The 22,683-nt window shown below is 32.5% G+C and overlaps 3 protein-coding genes and 1 long non-coding RNA gene across 12 annotated transcripts; 2 read left to right on the top strand and 2 right to left on the bottom strand.

The window, feature by feature from the left end:
• The first annotated feature begins 4,833 nt into the window (after positions 1 to 4,833).
• Positions 4,834 to 8,135, top strand: LOC106333490 (protein CHUP1, chloroplastic-like). Its single transcript, XM_013771930.1, has 4 exons — positions 4,834 to 5,127; positions 5,353 to 5,594; positions 5,914 to 6,687; positions 7,245 to 8,135. The coding sequence occupies exons 2-4, from the start codon at positions 5,379 to 5,381 to the stop codon at positions 7,998 to 8,000; spliced, it is 1,746 nt and encodes a 581-aa protein (XP_013627384.1). The 5' UTR covers positions 4,834 to 5,127; positions 5,353 to 5,378; the 3' UTR covers positions 8,001 to 8,135.
• Positions 8,136 to 8,946: 811 nt separating this feature from the next.
• Positions 8,947 to 11,240, bottom strand: LOC106331195 (jacalin-related lectin 15-like). The gene is made up of 2 exons (XM_013769517.1): positions 10,909 to 11,240; positions 8,947 to 9,198 (listed from the first exon to the last, which is right to left on the bottom strand). Exons 1-2 carry the CDS (start codon positions 11,104 to 11,106, stop codon positions 8,947 to 8,949), a joined length of 450 nt encoding a protein of 149 aa, XP_013624971.1. The 5' UTR covers positions 11,107 to 11,240.
• A 1,519-nt stretch (positions 11,241 to 12,759) lies between these two features.
• On the top strand, positions 12,760 to 13,539 carry LOC106331194. The gene has a single exon (XM_013769516.1). It carries the CDS (start codon positions 12,760 to 12,762, stop codon positions 13,537 to 13,539), a length of 780 nt encoding a protein of 259 aa, XP_013624970.1.
• A 4,672-nt stretch (positions 13,540 to 18,211) lies between these two features.
• On the bottom strand, positions 18,212 to 20,884 carry LOC106331708. Of its 9 annotated transcripts, none has more exons than XR_001267938.1 (8): positions 20,784 to 20,884; positions 20,345 to 20,414; positions 19,880 to 20,279; positions 19,314 to 19,379; positions 19,071 to 19,148; positions 18,765 to 18,982; positions 18,456 to 18,665; positions 18,212 to 18,371 (listed from the first exon to the last, which is right to left on the bottom strand). It is a non-coding gene; the product is annotated as an uncharacterized LOC106331708 (long non-coding RNA). The 9 variants fall into 9 exon arrangements; XR_001267936.1 differs by having other exon boundaries at positions 19,880 to 20,286; positions 20,784 to 20,875; XR_001267935.1 differs by lacking the exon at positions 20,784 to 20,884 and adding an exon at positions 20,678 to 20,748 and having other exon boundaries at positions 19,880 to 20,286.
• Positions 20,885 to 22,683: the final 1,799 nt, after the last annotated feature.

Below are 22,683 nucleotides of genomic sequence, written 5' to 3'. Positions count from 1 at the left end.
CTCTCTCAAATAAGAGGTTCAATTGTAGTACTTAGGGATCGAATTCTCAGAGAGCTAGGGCACACAATAGACTAGAAATCAAGACTAAGCTAGGCAAACAGTTTATAATGCAGTAAATAAATGAAAGCAAGGTGAATAAAGTATTTGTTCGATTGGTTGATTGAGGTTGTAAAAAGTTAGGAGAAATAGCTAGACCTAGGGATTTATCAATCAAAAGATTCAAAACTAAAATTCAAGGATGCTAATGGTTTATAGATTCAATTCTAGAACTCGATTTTAATAAGTAAGAAATCCAGCTTTCGCATGCAATTGCTAATCAGATGTCTAAGTCCAGTCTCAGCTGTCGCTTGTTGACTTGGAGCGAGTGTCAATCGATGCTATGGCCTGAGCGTCGATCGATGCTATGGCCTGAGCATCGATCGATACTTCCTTAAACAAGCATTAACGACCTAATCGATTTAGTTCAACTAGATTCCTAGACCAACTCTCGTAAGCGCCTAGGTATCTAATCCAGAAGAGTTTGGGTTCCGTTAATTGATTGCACTTTCGTGCCTCTCAACTATCCTATGATTCTAGGTTCAAACAATTAGTCACACTGTCGTGCTATTCTAATTATTCCAGATCCTAGTATTACAAATCACCCTGGTGTAGAGATCTATAGATAACCTAGCAATCCTAATTGATATTCTGTTTGACATTAAGCTCATGAAATCCCTAAACCTAACAAGATGAATTACTCAGACATGCAAGCAATAACACAAATCATAGTCTGTATAATATAATAGATAAGAAATCAATGATAAAACCAATGGAGTTCCATTCAATCTCTGAAGGAGAATTGATCTTCTCTCCAAACCTAAGAGAAAACAATAGAATAGGATAATAGATAGCGCGTAGCCGTCAACATGGCTTAGAAATACATAAATAGGGTTTCTGGTCATCCATGGGTATTTTGGTTACTTGGTATGACTTTTGGGCTTCAAACGGTCTTGAAATATGCTAGGCCCACGTTCTGGAATCACTGTCGATCGACACCAATGCTGTGTCATCGATCGTCAGTCCTTCATCTCCTCGACAGCTTCCTCTCGCGAGGCAGACTGACCACTCCTCAGTAAACGGGCATAACGTCTGCTACAGGATGCTAATTTACCTCAAACCGGTGGCATTGAAAAGCGAACTCAAAGCTCTATCTTGTGTCAAAAGATGGGCTCAATCTAATGGTGGGAAGGTCTCTATCCATAGCTAGACATCTGACACGTCTGTGCAGCTCTGCATTCAAAAGGCTCCAGAATCACCATATTTCTCCAGAAATTACCTGAACCTGTAAACACTCTAAATAGACTCTATATCGTAGTAAATATATCTTAAAATACTTATAGACCAAGGCTAAAAGTGGGTAAAATCCATGGTCTATGAACAAGCGATGGTTCGAGGGCCAAACACTTGTATAATTGGGGTCATGTCTTTATACCAGGGCGGCCGAGTGTGATCTTTTTGTGGTTGAGTGTGGACGACCTGATCCATAGATGGTGGATCAAGGGCCGGTTCTAACTTGATCAGAGATGCATCGTCTGATAGATAAGACTGGTCGGTTATGAGTGGGTTAGAGTCCTAAGTCTGGTCGAGCAAGTGTGAAGACTCGTAAGTTCTGAGTCATGTAGGGTGGTTGGTTGATTGACTTAGGATCTGATGGGATTCGTTAGTCCAGAAGATGGACATGGTACCATAGCCTATAAGGTGACAGGATGTTGGATGGTGCATGAGCCGAGGAGAGCCAGATGCATATCCTTATCAGTTCGAAGACTTCTCAAAGGTTACTTATGTCTATGGGGATGGTTGGTTGAATGACTAAGTACCTAAGGGGGTTATTTACGCAGGAACCAAGATAAGGACCTTGAGTGAGATCATTGAGTGATCGTGGTCCAATAGACAATCGAGAGCAATTCGGATCACTAGAGGACCGATGAGCTAACAAGCTCCGTGGATGTGGCAAAGGTATGATTTAGCATTAACTTGCATAGATCTAGATAGAATGGTTTAGGGAAATGGAACCTCGAATTTTTATGACTTGGACCGTGTAAAGGATCGATCTATAAGCCGAAAGGTAGTTAGTGAACTGGCCAAGGCATAGTCGATGAGACCGGACAAGTATTAAATTGGATTTAGTCCAATGGTTAGTTAGAGAATATTCTGCTTCATATATGTTTTGAAAGGATCTAAGCTATGAATGACTAAAGAAGTCTTTAGCTATGGTCTAAGATTGCTCACACCTAAGGACGATATTATAAATGAAGGGCGAAAAATTAAGAGCTTCGGCCAGGAAATGGACCGAGCGACGTAAGGCTTCGACTGCGGCCTAGGCGGCCGGATCAGGGTGTTACAGCCCAACTGATCATGATGTCCATTACAAAATAAGAAAGGCTTGAAGAGCTTTTTTATCTAATTCATCAGCAATAGAGTTTTCTGAACGAGAAAAGTGGAGAAATAAATTGTTGCAAACTCAGAAGATATTGATCGGATGTCTTTCACAATACCGATGATTTCTTGACTGGAGATTTCCGGAGATAGCTCGAATGAGCATTAAGTTGTCAGAGAAGATCTCGAGAGTGTCGAACTCCAAGGTGAGCGCCATGCAGAGGGCTGATCGGATCACGAAAGCCTCTGTGATGAGGGGGAACCGATGGGGGTTTCAACCATCCATCCGTGGATTGGAGCTTCTAGACCTGGCCCCGAGTAGACCCAGCTCAAACCGCTGCTAATTTGTTTGAGTTTAGTTTGTTTTTTTATTATGTTTTTCAGGTGTATCCAAAGAGGCAGTTTGCTTTGAGTTTAACATAAGTTATGGAGCTGTGGTATTAGACATTATCGCGTGATCTCAAGAAGCTGTTTCTTCTCCATCGAGGAAGCTATTATCGCCTGATCTCAAGATGAAGTAACATTCATTCTAAAACAATTTTTGAGGTGAATATATTTTAACATTCTTTCCAAGAAAAAAACAAGATGAACTCATAAGCTCCTAGATTTTGAGAGGGGCACTTCGGTGATAGAAGAATAGAAAAAAAAAAAGAAAGATATGAAGGTATCAGAGGTGAACTAAGAAAAGGGATTGAAATTGAGAGAGAAGCAAGAAGAATCATCTTAGAGTTTGAGTCTTTACCTTTGTCTTCCTAGTGTGTACTTCATTGTTAAAACGTTCGCCGTGTACTTATTGTTGATAGTGGACTATTGTCCCACACCAGACGTATTGGTAATCAATTCGGATGGTCAAACAATTTTTCACAGTTCATGTCTAAGCGTTCAAGTGATAAACAATCCTTCTAGTAGTCACAATAGATAAACGATGTTGTATTAAATTTTTATTTCAGGAAACACATTCAATAATCGAGATAATCAAATCAGAAATAAAGAATTTTACATAAAAATAGCAAATGGAAAAGTTTGAACACTCTGTGCCAATTCATCTGTCCTTTTGTACTATATGCGTGTGGAATAAAGAGAAATAAACTATATTTGAAAACTTTATAGTTGTTTTTTTTCTTGTTCACCCGAATCTTCATTACTAATTTTAAGTGATTACATAACTAATAGCAACATCATACAAAACACGATATGTGAGCCCAAAGACTGAAGCTAAGACATAAAATTCAGAAACACAAACTTGTTTAGACAAGTTTGATAAAGGGTTATGCAAGATTATTGAGTTGCCACTTGCAATTCAATCTACGAGAGACTCATATCTTCTTAATTAAACACTACTTTGTGGATGCAACATCTCAGATCTTCTTAATTAAACCAAATAATTCATAAATTGTCCGAGGTAATAACCCTCTTCGAAACATTTTAGGCCTGAACGTAAAGAAATTAAATTAACTACATTGTTTATTAAGTTTACCGATGAATAAATACAACAAATTAGAAGGATGAACAACTTCAGAACTAATTTTTTAGGTTTCATTATGAATTAGACGTATTTTGTTGATCCATCTTCCCTTTTTATAGTAATTTTCTTAGCCGATGGATTATATTTTTGGGCTGATCATCCAACACCAACGAGTCTCCTAGTGCCATTTACCACATCCTATATACTCAAGTTTCACCAGCCAAACAAGAAGACTCCAAACTTTTTTGACTTGTGAGTTGAATTTTCTTGACTAAAAAGAACAATGTTAGTTTGTGGGCTTTGCTTCTTAGCCTTCGACTTGGACATGTTGGGCCAAAAAATTTCTAAATGTATTGGATTATTTTTCTAAATCTTATTCTTTCTCTTTGATGACTTACGTACCACGAATCAGTCCATGATGATATTGACACAGATCTTTTATCAGTGAAACATTAAATTTTAAACGCTACAACCATGAAGCCTACTAAAACATAACTGAACTAAAGAGCAAATCTAAGCCTGCGAAAATGAGCTGGATTTAACCAGATGGGTTTTGAGTGGTTATGAATTTGGTTTAGTTCAACAAGTTTAAAATTGGGTTATATTCGGTTTGATAGTTAATTAGTTCGGTTTTTATTAAAAATTCTAACCAGATCGTACTGATTTAAACTACATCGCACCAAAATTTAAAATTTTGAATGAACTAACTGAAATCAAACAAAATCATCTGATTTTAAACCAAATTAAACCATGATTTACTCAACATGAACCGAAGTTTTGTTCAGTAATGAACCGAACTAACCTAAAATTGAATTAACCAAACCCATTCAAACAGAAGTCGCACGCCTGCAAGTCCGTAAATAATGTAAACTACGAGTAATTAAATTAAATTAAATTAAATAATTTGATTAGAATACGATATTTACTGAAACGCATCTGGCGATGAAGTTCATTCGATTCCAAAGAAACAGTCTCGTGATCGACTTCTCCTCCATTACCATTATCCTATGCTCATTATCTCTCCAACACATCAACATTATTTTCGCCGTTAATATCAACATTTAACGCATTTTTATCATCCGACAGCGATATACACCCACCCAAAAGAGAATCAAAATCTCTTCTTCTTTTTTTTGTTTGACCCACTAGTGATCTCGCATCTGCTACCAACTTCCATTTAAAAACCCCAAGTCGTGAGCAAAATCATAAAGGGTTTCGTGCTAATCAATCTTTTAATGGCGTCTCTGGTGAGTCTTCTTCACTTGTTTTTTTTTCTGTTATTTGAATACGACAAAGTTTTGATCTTCTTTTTTTTTTGTCTCTTTTGAGGAAAAGACATAAAAATCAAAACTTTTGTCTTTCTTTGTTCTATTTGATCAACTCTTTGGTTTGATCAACTTGATCCTTTTAGTGGGTTATTCGATCCCATCATCAAAGTTCCGTCTTTTGATTTTAAAAATCTGAACTTGCAGATGTAGTCAGATCAAGAAGAACACATATGACTTTGGTTCCTTCGTCAGAATCTTCTTACATGATGATTATTACCAAACACAAAAGAGATGTAAACCTGGTCGTGCTTCAACTAGGAGCCGCCTTAGCCGTAACATTCGCTGGGCTTCTCTTTTCTCGGTTTAGAAAGAATACTAAAAGCACAATCAGACCCACTTTGCCTCCTCTTCGACCTCAATCATCAGGTTCCATCAAACCCATCGATGTAAGTTAAAAAAATTTTGATCTCAAAAACCGTTTATGCTACGAGTTTCTATTTATAGTTTGACTTGCATAATTTTTAGATTGATTTTTCTTCTGATTGCTAATTTGTTTGGCTTCTGAGTCGTTTTGTTATACTAATGGTGTTCTGTGGTCCAATAATGTTTCTTGAATCTTGATTTGCTTTTGTGTTTCTCTTCTATAGAGAGCAGATTCAGAAACGCATAGGAAACTTTTTGATCTCAAAGAACCGTTTATGCTACAAGTTACTGTTTGGCTTCTGATTCACATTAACTCTGGAATTTTGATTTTATTTTCTGTAGAGAGGAGATTCAGAAACGCATAGGACTAATAAGGAAGAGTCTTTACTCGGTTTTTCGCCAAGAAGTGAAAGTGACGCTGATGAAAAAGATGTGTTTCTTTTACCGGAGTTCGAAGATGAAGTCAAGAAGTTAGATTTATTGGCCCATGATGGTGAATGTGAATCTACAAAATCAGATATGTCTGCAGCTCCTTTAGCGTTTCCAAGTGCAGAGGAAGCTGATCAAGAGAAGGAGATTAAGTGGCTGAGAAACACTGTGAGGGCGTTGCGTGAGAGAGAGAGGTGTCTTGAGGATAAGTTGTTGGAGTATTACAGTCTCAAGGAGCAGCAAAAGATTGCAATGGAGCTAAGAAGTAGACTGAAACTAAACCAGATGGAGACTAAAGTTTTCAACCTCAAGATTAAGTCTTTGCAAGCTGAGAACGAGAAACTCAAGGCTCAGTGTTCTGAGCATTCTAAGGTTGCGTTGGAGCTGGATTTGGCTAAGTCTGAGGTTCATGTGCTGAAGAAGAAGCTCAACATCAAAACACAACAACACGTGGAGCAGCTCTTGTCTCTTAAAGAACGAGTGGCCAAGCTTCAAGAAGATGAGATCAAGGCTACTTTACCTGATCGTGATGCGGATAAGATGGTGCAGAGGCTAAGGGATTTGGAAGGAGAGATCAACGAGCTTAGAGACTCCAACACGAGATTACAGTTTGAGAATTTTGAACTAGCTGAGAAGCTGGAGTCTGTTCAGATCATAGCGAGTTCCAAGTTGGAGGATCCAGAGGAGGTAATAGGCCTAGGCACATTTATCCGAACAAAAATAACCGAATTTTATAGTATATTTGGAACCAAAAACCGAAACCAAACCGGAAACCGAATTTTCTAAAAATAAAAAATTATATAACTTAAAATATCAATTTTATTTAGCTTCAAAATAACCAAATATCCTAAAAAGTTATTTATAAACCAAATTATCAGAAAATGTAACTACCCAAATATTTTTACCTAAAATATTTAAAATTATCTGAATTACACAACATTTATATCTGAACGACTCGAATTATTCAATATTTAACCTAAAAAACCCGAATTGTCTAACATTTTTACCCATATTATCTGAAACCTGGAAAACCGGAATGTTATGAATTTTTTTTTGGATATTAGCGAGTTCCCAACTTTTCTGTCCGAACCAAAAACTGAAATAACCAAACGGTTAGATTGAAAAACCGAAATACCCGAACCGGAAACGAAAACCCATGCCTAGGAGGTAACTTGTCCAAGTTCTTGAACTTTCTCTAATAGGAAAACTGAATCTTGATTGTGAAACTTTGTTTTCTGATGCAGATGGAGACATTACGCCAAGAGAGTAACCGATTGAAGAGTGAAAACGAAGAGCTGAAGAAGGAGATAGAGCAGCTTCAAGGAGATAGATGCACTGACCTGGAACAGCTTGTTTATCTCAAATGGATCAATGCATGCTTAAGATATGAGCTGAGAACATACCAACCACCTGCTGGTAAAACCGTTGCTAGGGATCTAAGTACTACTCTAAGCCCTAGTTCAGAGGAGAAAGCTAAGCAACTAATTCTTGAATACGCACACGAGGAAGATCATACAGACTATGATCAATGGTCATCTTCTCAGGAGGAGTCATCATCAATGATCACTGACTCAATGTTCTTGGATGATTCCTCTGTTGACACTTTGTTCGCAACGAAAACCAAAAAGTCAGGGAAGAAGAAGCTTATGCATAAGCTGATGAAGATCTTACACGGTAAAGATAGTACTCAAGAGGTGAAGAAGAGAGCTGGTTCTTCTGAACCGAGCAGCTCAAGCACATGTGTTCATTCGACTCCTAGGAGGCCTCATTCAATGGACTTCCAAATGTTGCTGCGTGGAGAAGATGAGGAGGACTTCAAGGATCACATGAAGATGTTGCATCGTAAGAGTGAAGGAGCAGATGCTTCTAACTATGGAGAAGAAGAGTGTATGGAATCAGATCAGAACAGGAAGAAAGAGCTGATTAAATACGCAGAAGCGCTTAGGAAGTCTCGTTCCACAAAGAAGCTGCATAAAAAATCTGTCTCGTTTTTCTTCTGAGAGCAAGTAGAAAGCACTAATATACTTTAACTTGTATAACACGCATTGCCTAAAGTTCTATAACTATGTGTATGTGTATAACTCAGAAATGTAATTTTTGTGAACCAAAACATAAGAACCAAATATTTTGTGAGACTGTGATATTTGCAGCTTGGGGAAGAGATCAATTTTTGTCTTATTACATGAGAGATGAGACTGTTGCTTAAGACAACATAGGCAGTGCTGAGTATAGTGAAAGATAAGAGATTACTTAGAAAGATGATCAATGAAAAGTGTATAAGATTTTTTTTTTTTTTTGAAACACTAAAAAGTGTATAAGATTTTTTTTTTTTTTTGAAACACTAAAAAGTGTATAAGATTTTTTTTTTTTTTTTGAAACACTAAAAAGTGTATAAGATTATCAGATAGGAATTGATGGGAAAGAAGAATTGTGTTCACGTTCACAGGAGGAAGCTAGAGAAACAAGGCAGATCTATGTTTTCTTCATGAAAAGTAGAGGAGAAACTCTGCTTTGCAAGAGAGGTTTGAGACTTTAAAGGATTCTTTGTAAAAGTCTGATTTGTGAAGACAACTCTTTGTTAAATCAATCCGGTGTATGTTCTCATTACAAGCCTAAAGGGTCTATTTATAAGATATCAACTACATTATATGTGTTGTTAATTATGCATTTGATAATAAGTCAATGATAGAGATAGGGATAACACTAAAAATCATATTACAAAATGAGCAACTCAAAATAGTGATATAAAATGACATAACTATTCTTTTATTATATGAGAAATCGAGTTGATCTGGAAAAAATATACATTGCTTTATTGCAATTTGCAAAAGATTGAATAACCTGAAGGCACGCCAAAACAACACGAAAGATGATATAATTAGTACAGATTCAAAGCAACATAAATAAAACGTTTGAGGGCTCATATGTAGCTTTTCCGCGGAACTCTTAGACATTCAAATTATCAGGAGAAAGCGTAGTGAAATAAGCTCCAAGAGAGTTTAGATTTTTGTCAGAAGATCTATGGAACCCAATGATTTTCTTGCCTTTGACTCCAAGTTTAAACTTTGTACCAAGGTTGTATCCCATGAGTGCAGAAGTCCTGATGTTGGTTTTGATCACAAGACCTTGTATCACGCCCTCGTCGTAGTAACATTTAATAGATACGATATGTTCATCAATAGTATGGTTAAGATCAAACTGCGAAATATATATATCCACATGAGAAAATCAGATTGATCGAAAGAAGATAATGATCATATAAAACACGTATACAAAGTTGATACCATTAACCAAAGCCTAAACCGGATCTAGCTTACGAATCAGTATATGTGTATGTGTACACATTAAACCGGTATTCCAAAGAAACGGAATGGAACAAGAATAGTATGAGAATTAGGATTTGATCGAGTCACAGTTCAAAAAGGAATAATTTGGAATTTAGGTGACAGAGAAACGATAATATATAATCTATGAATGAAGAAAAAAAAATAATCAAAAATCAAATACACAATATATTTTTTTTTTGATGAATATTTTTTTTTTCTTAACTAACATGTATGGGCATGCCCTGTTATTCGACTTGGTTCCCAAATTATTATACCACTAGGTTAAGACCCGCGCCTTGCGCGGAATAAACATTATATATATAAATTATTTTATATATTATATGTTTATAACATATTATGAAATAATAAATATATATTGAATAATTAAAAAGTCATTATCTACTACTTATATAATTAAATAGGTGCAAACATATAAATAAATTTTATAAATCGAAAAAATATTTTTTCTATTTGATCTGATATATAATTAAATTTAAATGATAGTAACATATATATGGTATATTTTAATATTAATATTTATTAGATGATGCTTTTTACTCATATTTTTTTTTCATTTGTATCTGTTATAGCAAAAAGTCTAAATTAGTGATAACAAAATTTTCACTGTGGGATTAATTGTTTACGTAATTTATAACATTTTAAAAAATTAAGTCGTCAATATTTTTTCAAAATTTTTATCAAAAAATGTTCAAAGTAAATTTAAAAATTAAGATATTTATGTATTTTTATATGGCATATAGTTTAATTAAAAATGATACATAGATTTATATATCTTTTATTTTTGATACTTATTAAATGAGACTTTCATTTTAAATCATAGATCACAAAATTTGAATGTGAAACTTTTAACAGTTTTAGTAATTTATACTCGTTTTTAAAAATTCAAAATATAATATATAAATAATTTTTTAAATTTTTATTATATAGTTACTATGATTGTTTAATTTATTTTAATAGCTTAAAATTAAACAAATATAATTATAATACACACTTATTTTTATCAAATCTTTATTATTCAAAATCATTAATTGTCATATATACTTTAGCCACATTAGGCAATTCTGTAATCTTATTTAAGGAAATAATGAAGCATATTTAATAATGTATTTATTGTGGTTTAATAAAAAGTTTATTATATATTTAGATGGACCAACCTATTTCTCTAAGGATTCTAAGAATCATTGTAGTGTTGACATGTGGCTACAAACAAATGTTGCAATGCTTCTCAAATAATATATAGGGGATTAAATCATAGTTCATACAAATGTTGTTCATGTATTTTTCTTTTGCTGTGTCGCCGGATGAATGGGCCGAATCAACTTCCTAATCACTACCAGCCCAGTAAAAATTGTGAATTAAAAAAAAATGGCACTCCTACGGAATCGAACCGAGAACCTTTGACTTTAGATTGTGGTACTCAACCACTGGACTAAAAGTGATTTCTACAGAAAATACACTATATTGGTGCGTGGGATCTAACAAACTCAAAGATCGAAGCAAAACCACGCAAACTTTGATGCTACGACCGATAAATCATATGAATGAGAGTTTGAACATGTACAGACTCGGTGAAACTTTGACCCGAGCTACCATGGATTGGTCCATCTTTGGGTTCTCCATTCTTAACATAGTCAAACTTGATGGACTCTATGCCATCACGACCCTCACGTATATAGATCTTTGATACACCTTCATGCTCGGCTCCATCATCCCATTGGTTGCCTCCATTTCCGCCTCTAGCTTCCAACTTTTGTGGCATTGGGAATCGATTTGAATATGATGATAGAAATAGATCGTGTCAACTTTGTAGGTCTGTGATCTAAATTTCTAAATAATGAAACTAAAAATGAAAAGGAAAGTGATGAGAAGTATATTAACAAAGATTGTACTTTGTTGATATAGGATTTAGAAAGGCGTGAATATATTGCCTTTTACATGCTCGAATAGGCATGTCATAGTTGAGTAACGTGACCCGTTTCATTCGTTACGCAGGAGATTAAAATACACTAGCATTGACAAATCTATCATAATTAAGGAAATATAAATAAATGCAAATTAAGTGAGAGAAGAGAGTGAATCTCTTTATAAAGAAACTAATTATCAAAACAGCAATTCCACACTTATCTAAAATCTATTGGTTTATACATTTTCATGATATTAAAAATAAATATAAAACAATTTTTTCTTTTTTATAATTTTTGAGAAACTAGCATGTGTTTTTTATTTTATCCCCAGTTTCTAAAGGAGGTTTTACAAAAAAAAAAATAGTGGTGGACCCCACAAATCATAAAAAAACCGGTGACAAAAGTGATCAAATAAAGATCGATTTTTGTTGGTTTCATGTACTGTTTGAAGGCCCCACTGACACGTGTCGGTCCGCGATTGGTTCTTTTTTAATTTTTTTTTCGGACAAAAAAAAACCAAAAAAAAAAAAATTTATGAAACCCTTAAACCCAGTTTATCAATAATCATGCTCTAACATAAAAAAGAAGAAGAGACAAAACTCAAATCAATAGATCTTTTACGGACTTTTGGAGATGGCGTCTGACTAGAAATATTTACGAAACTAACCTCAACCGAAAATGAATTCAACCGTGCTGTTTTTTTTTTTTTTTTTTTTTTTGCTTAAAACGATTTAGAGGTTGATTGTTTGCAGATACTAGTTTCTGGTTTTTGATTTTCCAAAAACCACTTTTTATCCAATTATGATTTTGACAAAATAGATTTCCTATTTTTTTTGGGAATCTGGTTTTTGCTTCCTTTTACTCTTGGGAAATTGAAAAAATAGGACATTTTGAACTTGGATTTGTCACAATAGGATTTTTAGAAGATGTTTCAGGAAAATATGATTTACTATGCATGAAAATACTATACTACCCTTAATGTACCAATTAAGTTAAATTATAATTATAAATTCTAATTTCGTAAAAGATTTTAAATATTAAAATATTAAAAAGTAAAAAAACAAAAAATTAATATAGACAAAAGGGAGGCGCGACTCTTCCATGGCGATTTAGGGTTAAACGGAGAGAAGCCTTGTTCTTCATCGGTGTTTCATCTGCTCGTAGTCTCTACGCTCGTCTTCGTCATCGTCCTCTTCTCACCGAAGATACAACGAAATCGAAGTGTTCTTCCTCTTCATCGGACGGGTCAAATCGAATTATGAAGTGTTCTTCTCTCAATTTCGTCAAAATCTCACATTTCTTCACACAAGGTATTCGATTACATCTATTGATTCTCATCTAAAACGAAATCGAATTGTTCTTCCACTTAACCTAGAATTTTTTTAAAACGATTTGTCATGTTTTTTAAAGCAAATTTGTTTCACGGGTTGTTAAACATCTTATACATCACAATTAAGTCCCTTAAGTCTTTAACATGTTGAACTAACCATTTTTCATGGTTTGTAGATATGTCTAAGGAGTTACCAAAGAGGATTTTTAGGGAGGGCGAGGAGCCCCAAGTGAGTCAGATCAACAACAACTGTAGGATTGACTACATTATCCGAAAGTTCAAAGCGTGGCTGCCAAAGGAATTGGATGTTGTGAAGAAAGATCCGGTTTTTTCTCAGATTTTTAAGCTGCATGAGAATGGTCTTGGGTACTCTGCGAGAGTGATACACAACTTCTTGTGTAGGGAGCTGGTGACTTACAAACTGCACGAGATTTGGTTTGTCTTTGCGAGGAGGCCACTTCGATTTTCATTACAAGAGTTCCACGCAGTAACCGGGTTTGAGTGCAATACTCGTATCTCAGTTAAGGAGTTTGAAGAGTGGAAATATGATGGTGGTTTTTGGAGCAATGTGTTGAGGAGAAAAGATGGAACAATTACACTCTTCAACCTGTGGACTAAGGACAAGGAAGTTGTTAAGAAGTGGAGGAATGCAGATCGTATACGCCTTATCTACTTGGCCATCATTCTTTGTGTGGTATTAGCGAGAGCTGAGAAGGCTAATATCCCCCTCAAATACATTACGGTGGTCATGGATCTTGAGAGAGTTCGAAAGTATCCTTGGGGAGTTGCTGCTTATGACCTTCTCTGCAATTCAGTAGCCAAAAATTGTGACAAACTGAAGGATAAGACTACTAGTTATGTGTTGGATGGATTCTCCCACGCGTTGCAAATTTGGGCAATGGAAGCGGTACCGAAGATTGGGAAGGAGCACATGAATGTCTTCCCTCGCACTGGTTGATCATGAAATATGTAGACTCAGCTATACCTTCTGCACGCACAGTCTAGTTGCACAATGCATCCTTGCATCGAATATACCACCATTTTCTCGTGGATTTGAAAACAGTGTAATCGAAATTACTCTTCATCGCCAAAATTTCCATTGTGGCCTTCAGAACCCCTTTACTTCTGAAAATTTGATCCTTCTTCATGAAATCTCCTCTCCAAGCTCGACCATCCTTTTCACTGTCTCCATTGTTTTGACAATCCTCAATGTTTTCACTCCTTAAAGCAGCATCACCTCAACCATCTGCAGCGACATGATCCTTCCTTATAACACAAGACTCCTTTGACGGCTTCAACAAACTCTGCTCGATTTATCTCAGTAACTTCTTCATGTTCAACATAACTTGAATCACAAGGCTCCTTATTCAAATCGATATTGACTCATTCCTTTTGATTTACACCAGAAACAGAGAACATGACACACAAGGTAGTAGACGAATCCGTCTTTGCATAGCCCACAAAATTAGATGTTTGCCGATCATTGGTGATAATAATTGGAGGATTCCCTCTTTGATTAACCAACGAATAACTGAACTCGGCATTAACGGCATTATGGTCCACCCCATAATCCTCACACACCATGATCTTGAGCTGCTACAACGTAGTAGTTTCTAATGCTACCATTCGACCGCGCCTTTCATTGTCAACTACGAAACTCCACTCATCACTACAACTACACATCCATTCACCAGATTTAACATAGATTAGAACCATGTTGTATTGATAGAGAAAAGAGATGATTATGTTGATGAAGAAGAGAGAAACACAAACAACGAAGATAAAAGATCATGGGAGAAGGAGAAAGTATTCTATGAGATATTTAGGGAAGATTTAGTTTAGATTTAGTAAACATTTTTAACCGAATATGGAAGTTTCCATATTTTTCGGATTTCACGCAGAATATATATCCTAGATAACTCAGAACACAGTAGAGTAGATGTGAAACATATTCTTCCTCAAGCGCCACATAAGGTAAAATGCAGAACATGTTATGGCACATAATATAGATAAGGTATATCACTGTGTTGTGACTATATGTCGTTATCAAGCTGTAGGTATACTGAAGACATCTTTCTTGATTATAATGTCTCGAAATATATCTTGGTTAGAATATAAAAAAATGCTAGTTTACGTTGTATACCCAAGATATATCTATGTATAAAATTTAGTATCCGATTTCTAGACTAAATATATGACCATATTCTAACTGTAGCTAGAAGATAAAATAAAATATGATTCCACTTTAAAAAAAAAAACTTTTAAACATATATATTGTCATACTTATGTTTCCAAAAGTCTTCATATTTTTTAACATTTTGAAAATTCAGTTTACAATTTTTCCCATAAAAGAAAAGTAAAAGTTGTCTAGAATTGCCAAAAATATTAGAAGTTCTATTGTGACAAATAAAAGTTCAAAGTGTATCATTTTTCCAATTTTCCTTCTCAAAAACCAAAATCCCTATTCTATTGGATTCTCCCTAAGAAAAGCTACGTACAAAAACAAAAAATGATTTTCTTTCTCTTTTTTTTGTTAACTAATTTTAGCTAAATAATGTATTCTCATATATATTAATTGAGGATCTTTTAAAAAGTTATAACTTAAATTTTATAAAAATTAAAAAAAAATCTCATCCTATGTGGCACTTGTATATGTCTTCTAATCCTATTTCAAAAAATTCTAGAGCACTTTATATAAACTATAGTGTAAAAATTATACTCTCTAGCAAAATAATATTTCGCAAGCCATAGTTGGTCGCATATATTAAATCTTTATTGTTTTAGCTTTTCTTAAATAAAACCTATGGAATTACCTAATGTGATTAAAATATATATATATATAACAATTAATTATTTTAAACAATAAAGATTTGATAACAATATGTATATTTTTTATCATTTTTGTTTATTTCTTTATTATTAAAATAAATTACATAATTACATTAATCATGTAATAAAAATCTAGATTTTTTTTTGTATATGTTGTTTTTTTAATTTTTTTAAAACGAGTATAAATTACTAAAACTGTTAAAAGTCTCACATAAACTTTTATGATCAAGGTTTAATTTTTTTCTATATTAAGATACAATGATTATAAGACCATATGAAGAAATAATTTTATTTTAATAGTGTTTATGTTAATATATATATATATATATTATATATATATATATGTATATATATGTATATATATATGTATATATATATATGTATATATATATATGTATATATATTTCATATCGTTTAAATTAAACTATACATCGTATGAAAATGTGTACTTATATTTTGATATTTGCATTGAACATATATTGAAAAGTTAATATTTTAATTCTGAAATCTTCATTGTTTTTTAAATGACTATAAATTATTGAAATTATCCTACATTAAAAAAAAAAATCGTTGGTGTAAACTTTTGTTACACAAATATGCAAATAATCATAAAATTATATGAGTAGAAACTTTATTTAATAAATATTCATATTAAAAGTGTACAATATATATGTTAATATCATTGAAATTTAATTCTATATCATATACTCCTTCTGTTTCTTAAAGATGAATGTTCTAGGATTTTCACACTTATTAAGAAACCATATTAAAACTTAGTTATTAATGCATATTTTTTTGAAATTTTATATTTCTTATATTTTTAAACCAATAGGATTAAAAGAAATGTAATTAATATTTTTGAAACACACAATTTTTCATTATTAGTTGACAAAATATGCTTTGAAAACATGAAAAATACATCTTTTGGAAACAAAATATTTCTCTAGAACATCCATCTTTAAAAAACAGAGGGAGTACAATATATAAGAATGATTGTTTTGATTTATTTACCCTAAAATGATTGCGAATAAACAAGAGTGATAGTTTGATTTATATGCACATGCCAATTTATTACATAATAGTAATTGATTTCTTAGTCATTTAATATATATACTTATTTTTTATTATTTCATAATATGCAGAAAAACATAAAATAAATATAAAATATAAAATATTTATTCTGCAAAAGATGCAGATATTAACTTAAGTATGTTTCTCTTTAATTAGTTTAAATCATTTTCTAAATCTCAGGTCAAAACAAACAAACGAAATGATAATAAACTTTAAAATTAATATTTATATCGAACAATAACCAAAATGAAAAAGAGAACAGTATTGAAGATAAATAGGATTGCACGTGAACGTAAACTTTTCATAACCATAATTAATTTTTAAACTATTAAATCATTATTTAAATTTGAAATGACACAGTTTCATTGTAATCAAATAGACCCGAGATTTTTCGACCTAAACGTTAGGTTTTTATGGGGTAAGTAATTTTTTGACCTAAATTTTTATTAAAAATGAGATCAGCTCATCAGTAACAAATTATGTAATTAACAAAAAGTTAAAAAATTGTTTAAAGACCAAAATATTAATTCAATCAAGAATATAAATTTATTTTTCATATAATATTCTTTAAATAATTTTTATATAAATTTATCCTGCGCAAGTCGAAGGTCTTATCCTAGTACTATATAAGACAGAACTATTTCACTACAAACACACAGATCAAAGCAAAGCAAACGTAAACCTTAAATAATGCCTCCAAGTGTCGAGTTTTAGGAAACTTGCTGATCATACACATTTCGTTTCAAATCTTCTTCTCTACATCCAATCGAGAAGGTATTTTGCTCCATGAAAATAAATTTTTGTAGTTATCTATAAATAAAAATATATATATATATATATATATATATAGTTATGGTTATTTTTATTTTGAAAATTATGGATGTACACATTCTACTTTTTGTTTTAAAAGTACGGCTTCTATTTATATTATATCTACAATAGAGAATTAAAATTTTATTCTAAAATATAATTACAGCATAAATACATGCATTGTTATATAATTATTATGATAACATGTACGTAGGAATTTACCTCTATAGCTATTAGTACTTTATTTATAACTAGGGTAAACCCGCCCTACAGGCGGGTATGTGAATAAACTAATAGAAAAATTTATGTTTTAATTTTTAATTTACTCTAACTAAAAATAGTATTAAGATTCATAATTGTTTTACAATAATTTTTTCTATTTATTTTAAAAAATTTAAACGTCAATATAATCCTACAATTATATTTTTTTTTCATACATTTTAACAAAGCAGTGATTACTTTTATCCTATTTAATTTGTACACTACATATTAATCGCATATCTCAAAGTTTATAAGAAACAATCGAATAACCATTCATGATACATCTTGTACTCTATCATGAATTTGTTAGTAGAAAGTGGCTTATAAATTGAAGCGTTTTAATTTATTTACAAATTTTTATAAATACAAATTTCGAGTTAAGTGTTTTCTATTCAAGTTGGATGTTTGTAACCTTGATAAGTATTTGGCCATATATAGATCGGTTACGTTCTGTAACTTAATGTGTATAGCTGTAGGTTACATACTATGTTGTTACATATAAATGATGTCACAATATCAAATATGAATAAAAGGAATCTCCTTTACAATTCCTAAGTGTTCTCGACAGATTTGCAGAGCTCTCAAAATTTATTGAAAAACAGAGAAAAATACATGATAAAATTTTTGAGATCGAAAAAAAAATCTGTTCTGAGAGTTGGATTAATTTATAAAGACATTGTGTAGCTCCATATACCACTTGAGAGACCATCCCCGATTCTCCATGATGGAGCCTCCATCGTTTACAAAAATATCAAGCTCCCCCCGCCTGTTCATTTTAATATAAATTGGTGATTGCAGCTGATTCATTGATACATTTTTCTGTATTGAATATTCCCTCTTAACAGTTAATACATGTCTCAAGGTTATAATCAAAATTCATATAACATGTAGTTATAATGTTACCTGTACGTCTGATGCACTCTTTGTTGAGTTCAATAGCATCTATTTTTTCTTGGTCTTCCTCTTCCTCGTCTTCTTCTTGTTCCGCAGCAAAAGCTTCACACTTTGCAAACCAAACCCACACCACCACACCTTGTAATGCTTTGTGCGGTCCAATAGTCGCTCATATAAAGCTCGTGTCCTCTCCGATTCTCCTTTTGATATCATGAACGCCTGCCACACACAAAAAAAAAAATAATTTCAATGATCCAAACGATTCAAAAGTCTGAGGAATATTTTACTTTTTTGAATCTATTGGACTGAATATTTTACCTTCGTAGCAGTTAGGGCATGTCAAGTGTTGGCTGAGATATTGCAAGCTCAAAGATAGTTCTAGCTAGTTCAGTCTCAGCAAGATACCTCTCTAGCTCAGCGTATTTGCTCCAAGCATAGCAATTCTCTGGAAACCACTCAAGATAAAGCTCATAAAGCTTTCTACATCTATCTATGTTTCCCAGCTGGAGCTCAATCTCAATGTAGTTCTTGAATATCTGTTTACAGAAGAAAAATATAACCAAAAATAAGTACGTTAAATGAGAGCAATGAAACATATAACGTTCAAGCACATTTCATGCTTACCTTAGTTTTTGGAGCTTTCCCAATAGCGTTTCCTCATATCTACCGAGCACCGGCGAGATTAAATTGCCGGATTTCAAACTGAGCAGCAAGCAACCATATTTTGGCAAAGAAAAATTTGGATAAGCTTGAGACATTCTATGTAATGTTTGGTAAGATGAATACAAACAGTCAGACTAAACTGCTAGAGTGAAACACAAATGAAAGTAACTTCACATGTTTCAGAATAGGTAGGCTTTGGTGTACCAGTATACATCTCGTGTACGCTCCACATCTTCCGTTTTAATCTCTTCATACAATGCATAGTTAATCCTACACCAATTAGTTATATCAATGTCAATTTCATTAAATCGCAGATCAAAATATGCTAATAAAAGACAAACAAACAACAATAGCTTTCCACATAATGCAACAATCTATTTCAATAAATTAATTGTGACCTGAATGTGCAGCTTAAAACTCAATTAGAGCTAATACTGACTAAGGCAACCAAACCCAAACCCATATTAACATTCTTATGCGTAGCATGATCAACATCTTACGCAAACCATGAACCCAGCATTCTAAAATAATTCTGCATTATTTCAAAATTGCAGAACCAAATATGCAAATAAAAGACAAACAATAATAGCTTTCACTGTTAAAGAAACTAATTATGCAAACCATGATCAAACTCTAACAACTCAGTTTAAAAAATTAACCTTCTTGTCCAAAGCATGATTCACATAACTACATAAGAAGTAAACATTCTAATTCTAGCTAAATCGATTATGCATTATTGCCAAAACCAAACTGAAAAAGAATAAAATCACCAGAGATAGATGTGTGTTTGTCAATATCATTTCTCTTCAACAGGTGGAATATTAGCAATAGCCCTCTCCTAGATCTCTCTTGTCCTATCTTTGTTCCCCACAGTTTCTTCCAGCATAACGTAATCAAACCAAGAATCATAGTTCAAAGGGTTCTTCCTCACTTCATCTTCATACTGAAACCTCCTATTCCCAGCAATGGCATCCTCAATCCCTTCCTTATCACCATACTGTTTCTCAAACGCCACAAACTTTTTATACAAATCCTAAGCTCTCCTTGTAGGAATATGATCAAGAGCAAATTGTAGATAAACCTAGAACGTTCCGGCTCCTTGCATCGCTCTTCAAACTCAGCTAACGCCACAAAGAGCGTCTCGTACACGTACTGCTCGCTCCAAGAGGGCTGATTACTAACCGAAAGTAGTCAGTATCTATATATATAAAGAATAGTTAATGTATACATCTTACCCCAATCATCCATCTTTGTTGCCAGACATCTAGAACCAAAATATCTGATGTTCTGAACCCAACTAACATCCTGCACAAGCAGTCACAAAGGCTCTCAAAGTTCAAATTTTTAAGCCAAAGAATAGGGCAAAGAGAGTAATGTTAACCCAATTAATGATAGATTACACAAACTCAACAAAGGCAATCTACCAGTGAAACAAATACTAATTAGTTAAAGCTCTATGAATCGTAAACCTAAAAGGTTAAATCACAGGATCGAGAAGAAAGAACATTGACATGCCCAGCACGGACACAATTCGGGATAATAATTTTGAAATTAATCAAACTGAGAACCTCTTAAGACGACGGAGGGAGGCGGAAGAGAAATTGCCTGAAACTCTAGAGGGGAGAGAAGAGAAAACAAAAGAAGAAGATGAGAGTTCGATTCGATTAGTCGAACCGTTTCAGACAGCGAAAGGAATCTCAGACGTCACGCTTCGCCGTCGCACTGAGAAGAGAGACGATCTTCATGTATCATGTAACAGGGTCCAAATTAACAGCCCAACAGGCAATAAACAATGAAAGCCCATCCCGAATTGGATTAAATGAAACGGTGTGTTTCATTGGCTGGACACGTGTTGTCCTCTCGTGCAACGAATTTCTGACATGTCGTCCCTGTTGGCAGCACCAGGAGTGATTAAAAGTCTCTTTTATATATAAAGATATTAAGTTACATAAATTTAACTATTAATGGGGTATTTTCTTATAGGTATGGCACACCAAAGACAATCATCAAATGGCAAAGAGGTATTTATTTACTAAATAAATTATTTTAATTAACTGATTATATAGTTTAATTGACTAACTTATGAATGATATTACTATTAACGGGAAAAATATTATGGAACGATAGCAAGGTTCATATATTTCTTGAAATATACAAAAATAAAATGGAAAAAATAAATTGGAGTGACGATAGCAAGGTTCATATATTTTTTTTAAATTATTTATGCTTTGATGATAGTATTTTATTTTTTATTTTTCAATAATAGATATTTTACTATCATAATATTTAAAATTTATTATTTTTAAAAGCAAAAACCAGAAACTAAAAACCAAAATCAAAAACCACCAATCAAGTTTTTCAAAAAACCAAAATCTACTGCAAAATCAAAAACCAAAAACTAAAAACCAAAAACCAAAAGCCAAAAACCAAAAACCAAAATCTAGAATTTAACAAAACAATCATCACCTTAGTCTTTTTCGCAAATAACACTAGTCTCTTATAATATTACTGTAATTGATGTTAGTTAATAGCATTTTAATTTGGATATAAATGTTAATACTCTGTGTAATAATACAATTTTCTAATAACAATAGTAGAAATATGTTTTAGTGTTAGAATAAATAACAATCTAAATTCAACATCAGATATTAAACAAAGAAAGCCAAATAAATAAATAAATAAATAAATATATATATATATAATCCAATTCAGTTAAAATAAAATTTTATGGGAAGAAACTGATCCAAAAATAAATTCTTAAGGGTTTAGACTCAAAGGAGACAATATCATCTAAACTATTAAAATAAAAGTACAAATAAGACTTAATCCTAAATTTTCCTAAATAATTACAATCTAATATCACTGATTTAAACACAGTAGTTTTATACTTTCCTTAAACCATTAATTTCCCATTGTGCAAGTAATATTAATACAATTATGATAACGTCAATTAAGTAAAGTAATAAACGTAATTAATACACTATGCCTAAAAATATTCCCACTAAACCAATATGAAATATTGCGTTAGACCAAAAGAAGTTAAAAATTATTTTTTCAATGTTTGTGCCACCGGTAAAAAACATCTGGACAAACTAATGTTATATTTTTATTTCTATTTTTACTAAGATAACTGATGATACGTTGTACCTTCTTTAATTTCTGTATCTACTATAATTGTTTTTTGAGACTCTATAAAGTATTTCACTAATGTTATTTTCATATTTTTGTGGTGTATTTTATAATATTATTTTGTGCACAAGCCTTAACAGAGTCTCAAATCTACTTTATTTTTTATTTGAGACTCTTTTAAGTGTTAACTAATGTTGTTTTCATATCTTTGTGGTATATTATTTATAATTTATTATAAATTATTTGTATAAAAGCTAATAATTAATAGTATTTAGATATTTTTATAACAGTTTAATGGAATAAATTTTGGTTCACATGTTTGATTTAATTTAATAATATTTAATTGGAAAATTCACTTAGATAACATTTGATTGGTAATTAATATAGATTCATAAAAGATTATATAAAGCTAATCATAACTGGAAAATATGAATCTGAGATTATA

This window comes from Brassica oleracea, chromosome C3 (assembly GCF_000695525.1).
Source record: "Brassica oleracea var. oleracea cultivar TO1000 chromosome C3, BOL, whole genome shotgun sequence".
NCBI lineage: Eukaryota > Viridiplantae > Streptophyta > Magnoliopsida > Brassicales > Brassicaceae > Brassica > Brassica oleracea.
This window is presented reverse-complemented; position numbering and strand designations above follow the sequence as displayed.

Bases quoted from the DNA above. Each gene is read 5' to 3' on its own strand.
- LOC106333490 (XM_013771930.1), top strand. From the start codon at position 5,379: ATGACTTTGGTTCCTTCGTCAGAATCTTCTTACATGATGATTATTACC. The intron at 5,595-5,913 runs GTAAGTTAAAAA...TATTTTCTGTAG, and splicing joins GTTCCATCAAACCCATCGAT to AGAGGAGATTCAGAAACGCA. The intron at 6,688-7,244 runs GTAATAGGCCTA...TTTCTGATGCAG, and splicing joins AGTTGGAGGATCCAGAGGAG to ATGGAGACATTACGCCAAGA.
- LOC106331194 (XM_013769516.1), top strand. From the start codon at position 12,760: ATGTCTAAGGAGTTACCAAAGAGGATTTTTAGGGAGGGCGAGGAGCCC.
- LOC106331195 (XM_013769517.1), bottom strand. From the start codon at position 11,106: ATGCCACAAAAGTTGGAAGCTAGAGGCGGAAATGGAGGCAACCAATGG. The intron at 9,199-10,908 runs GTACATGTTCAA...TATATTTCGCAG, and splicing joins GTCAAAGTTTCACCGAGTCT to TTTGATCTTAACCATACTAT.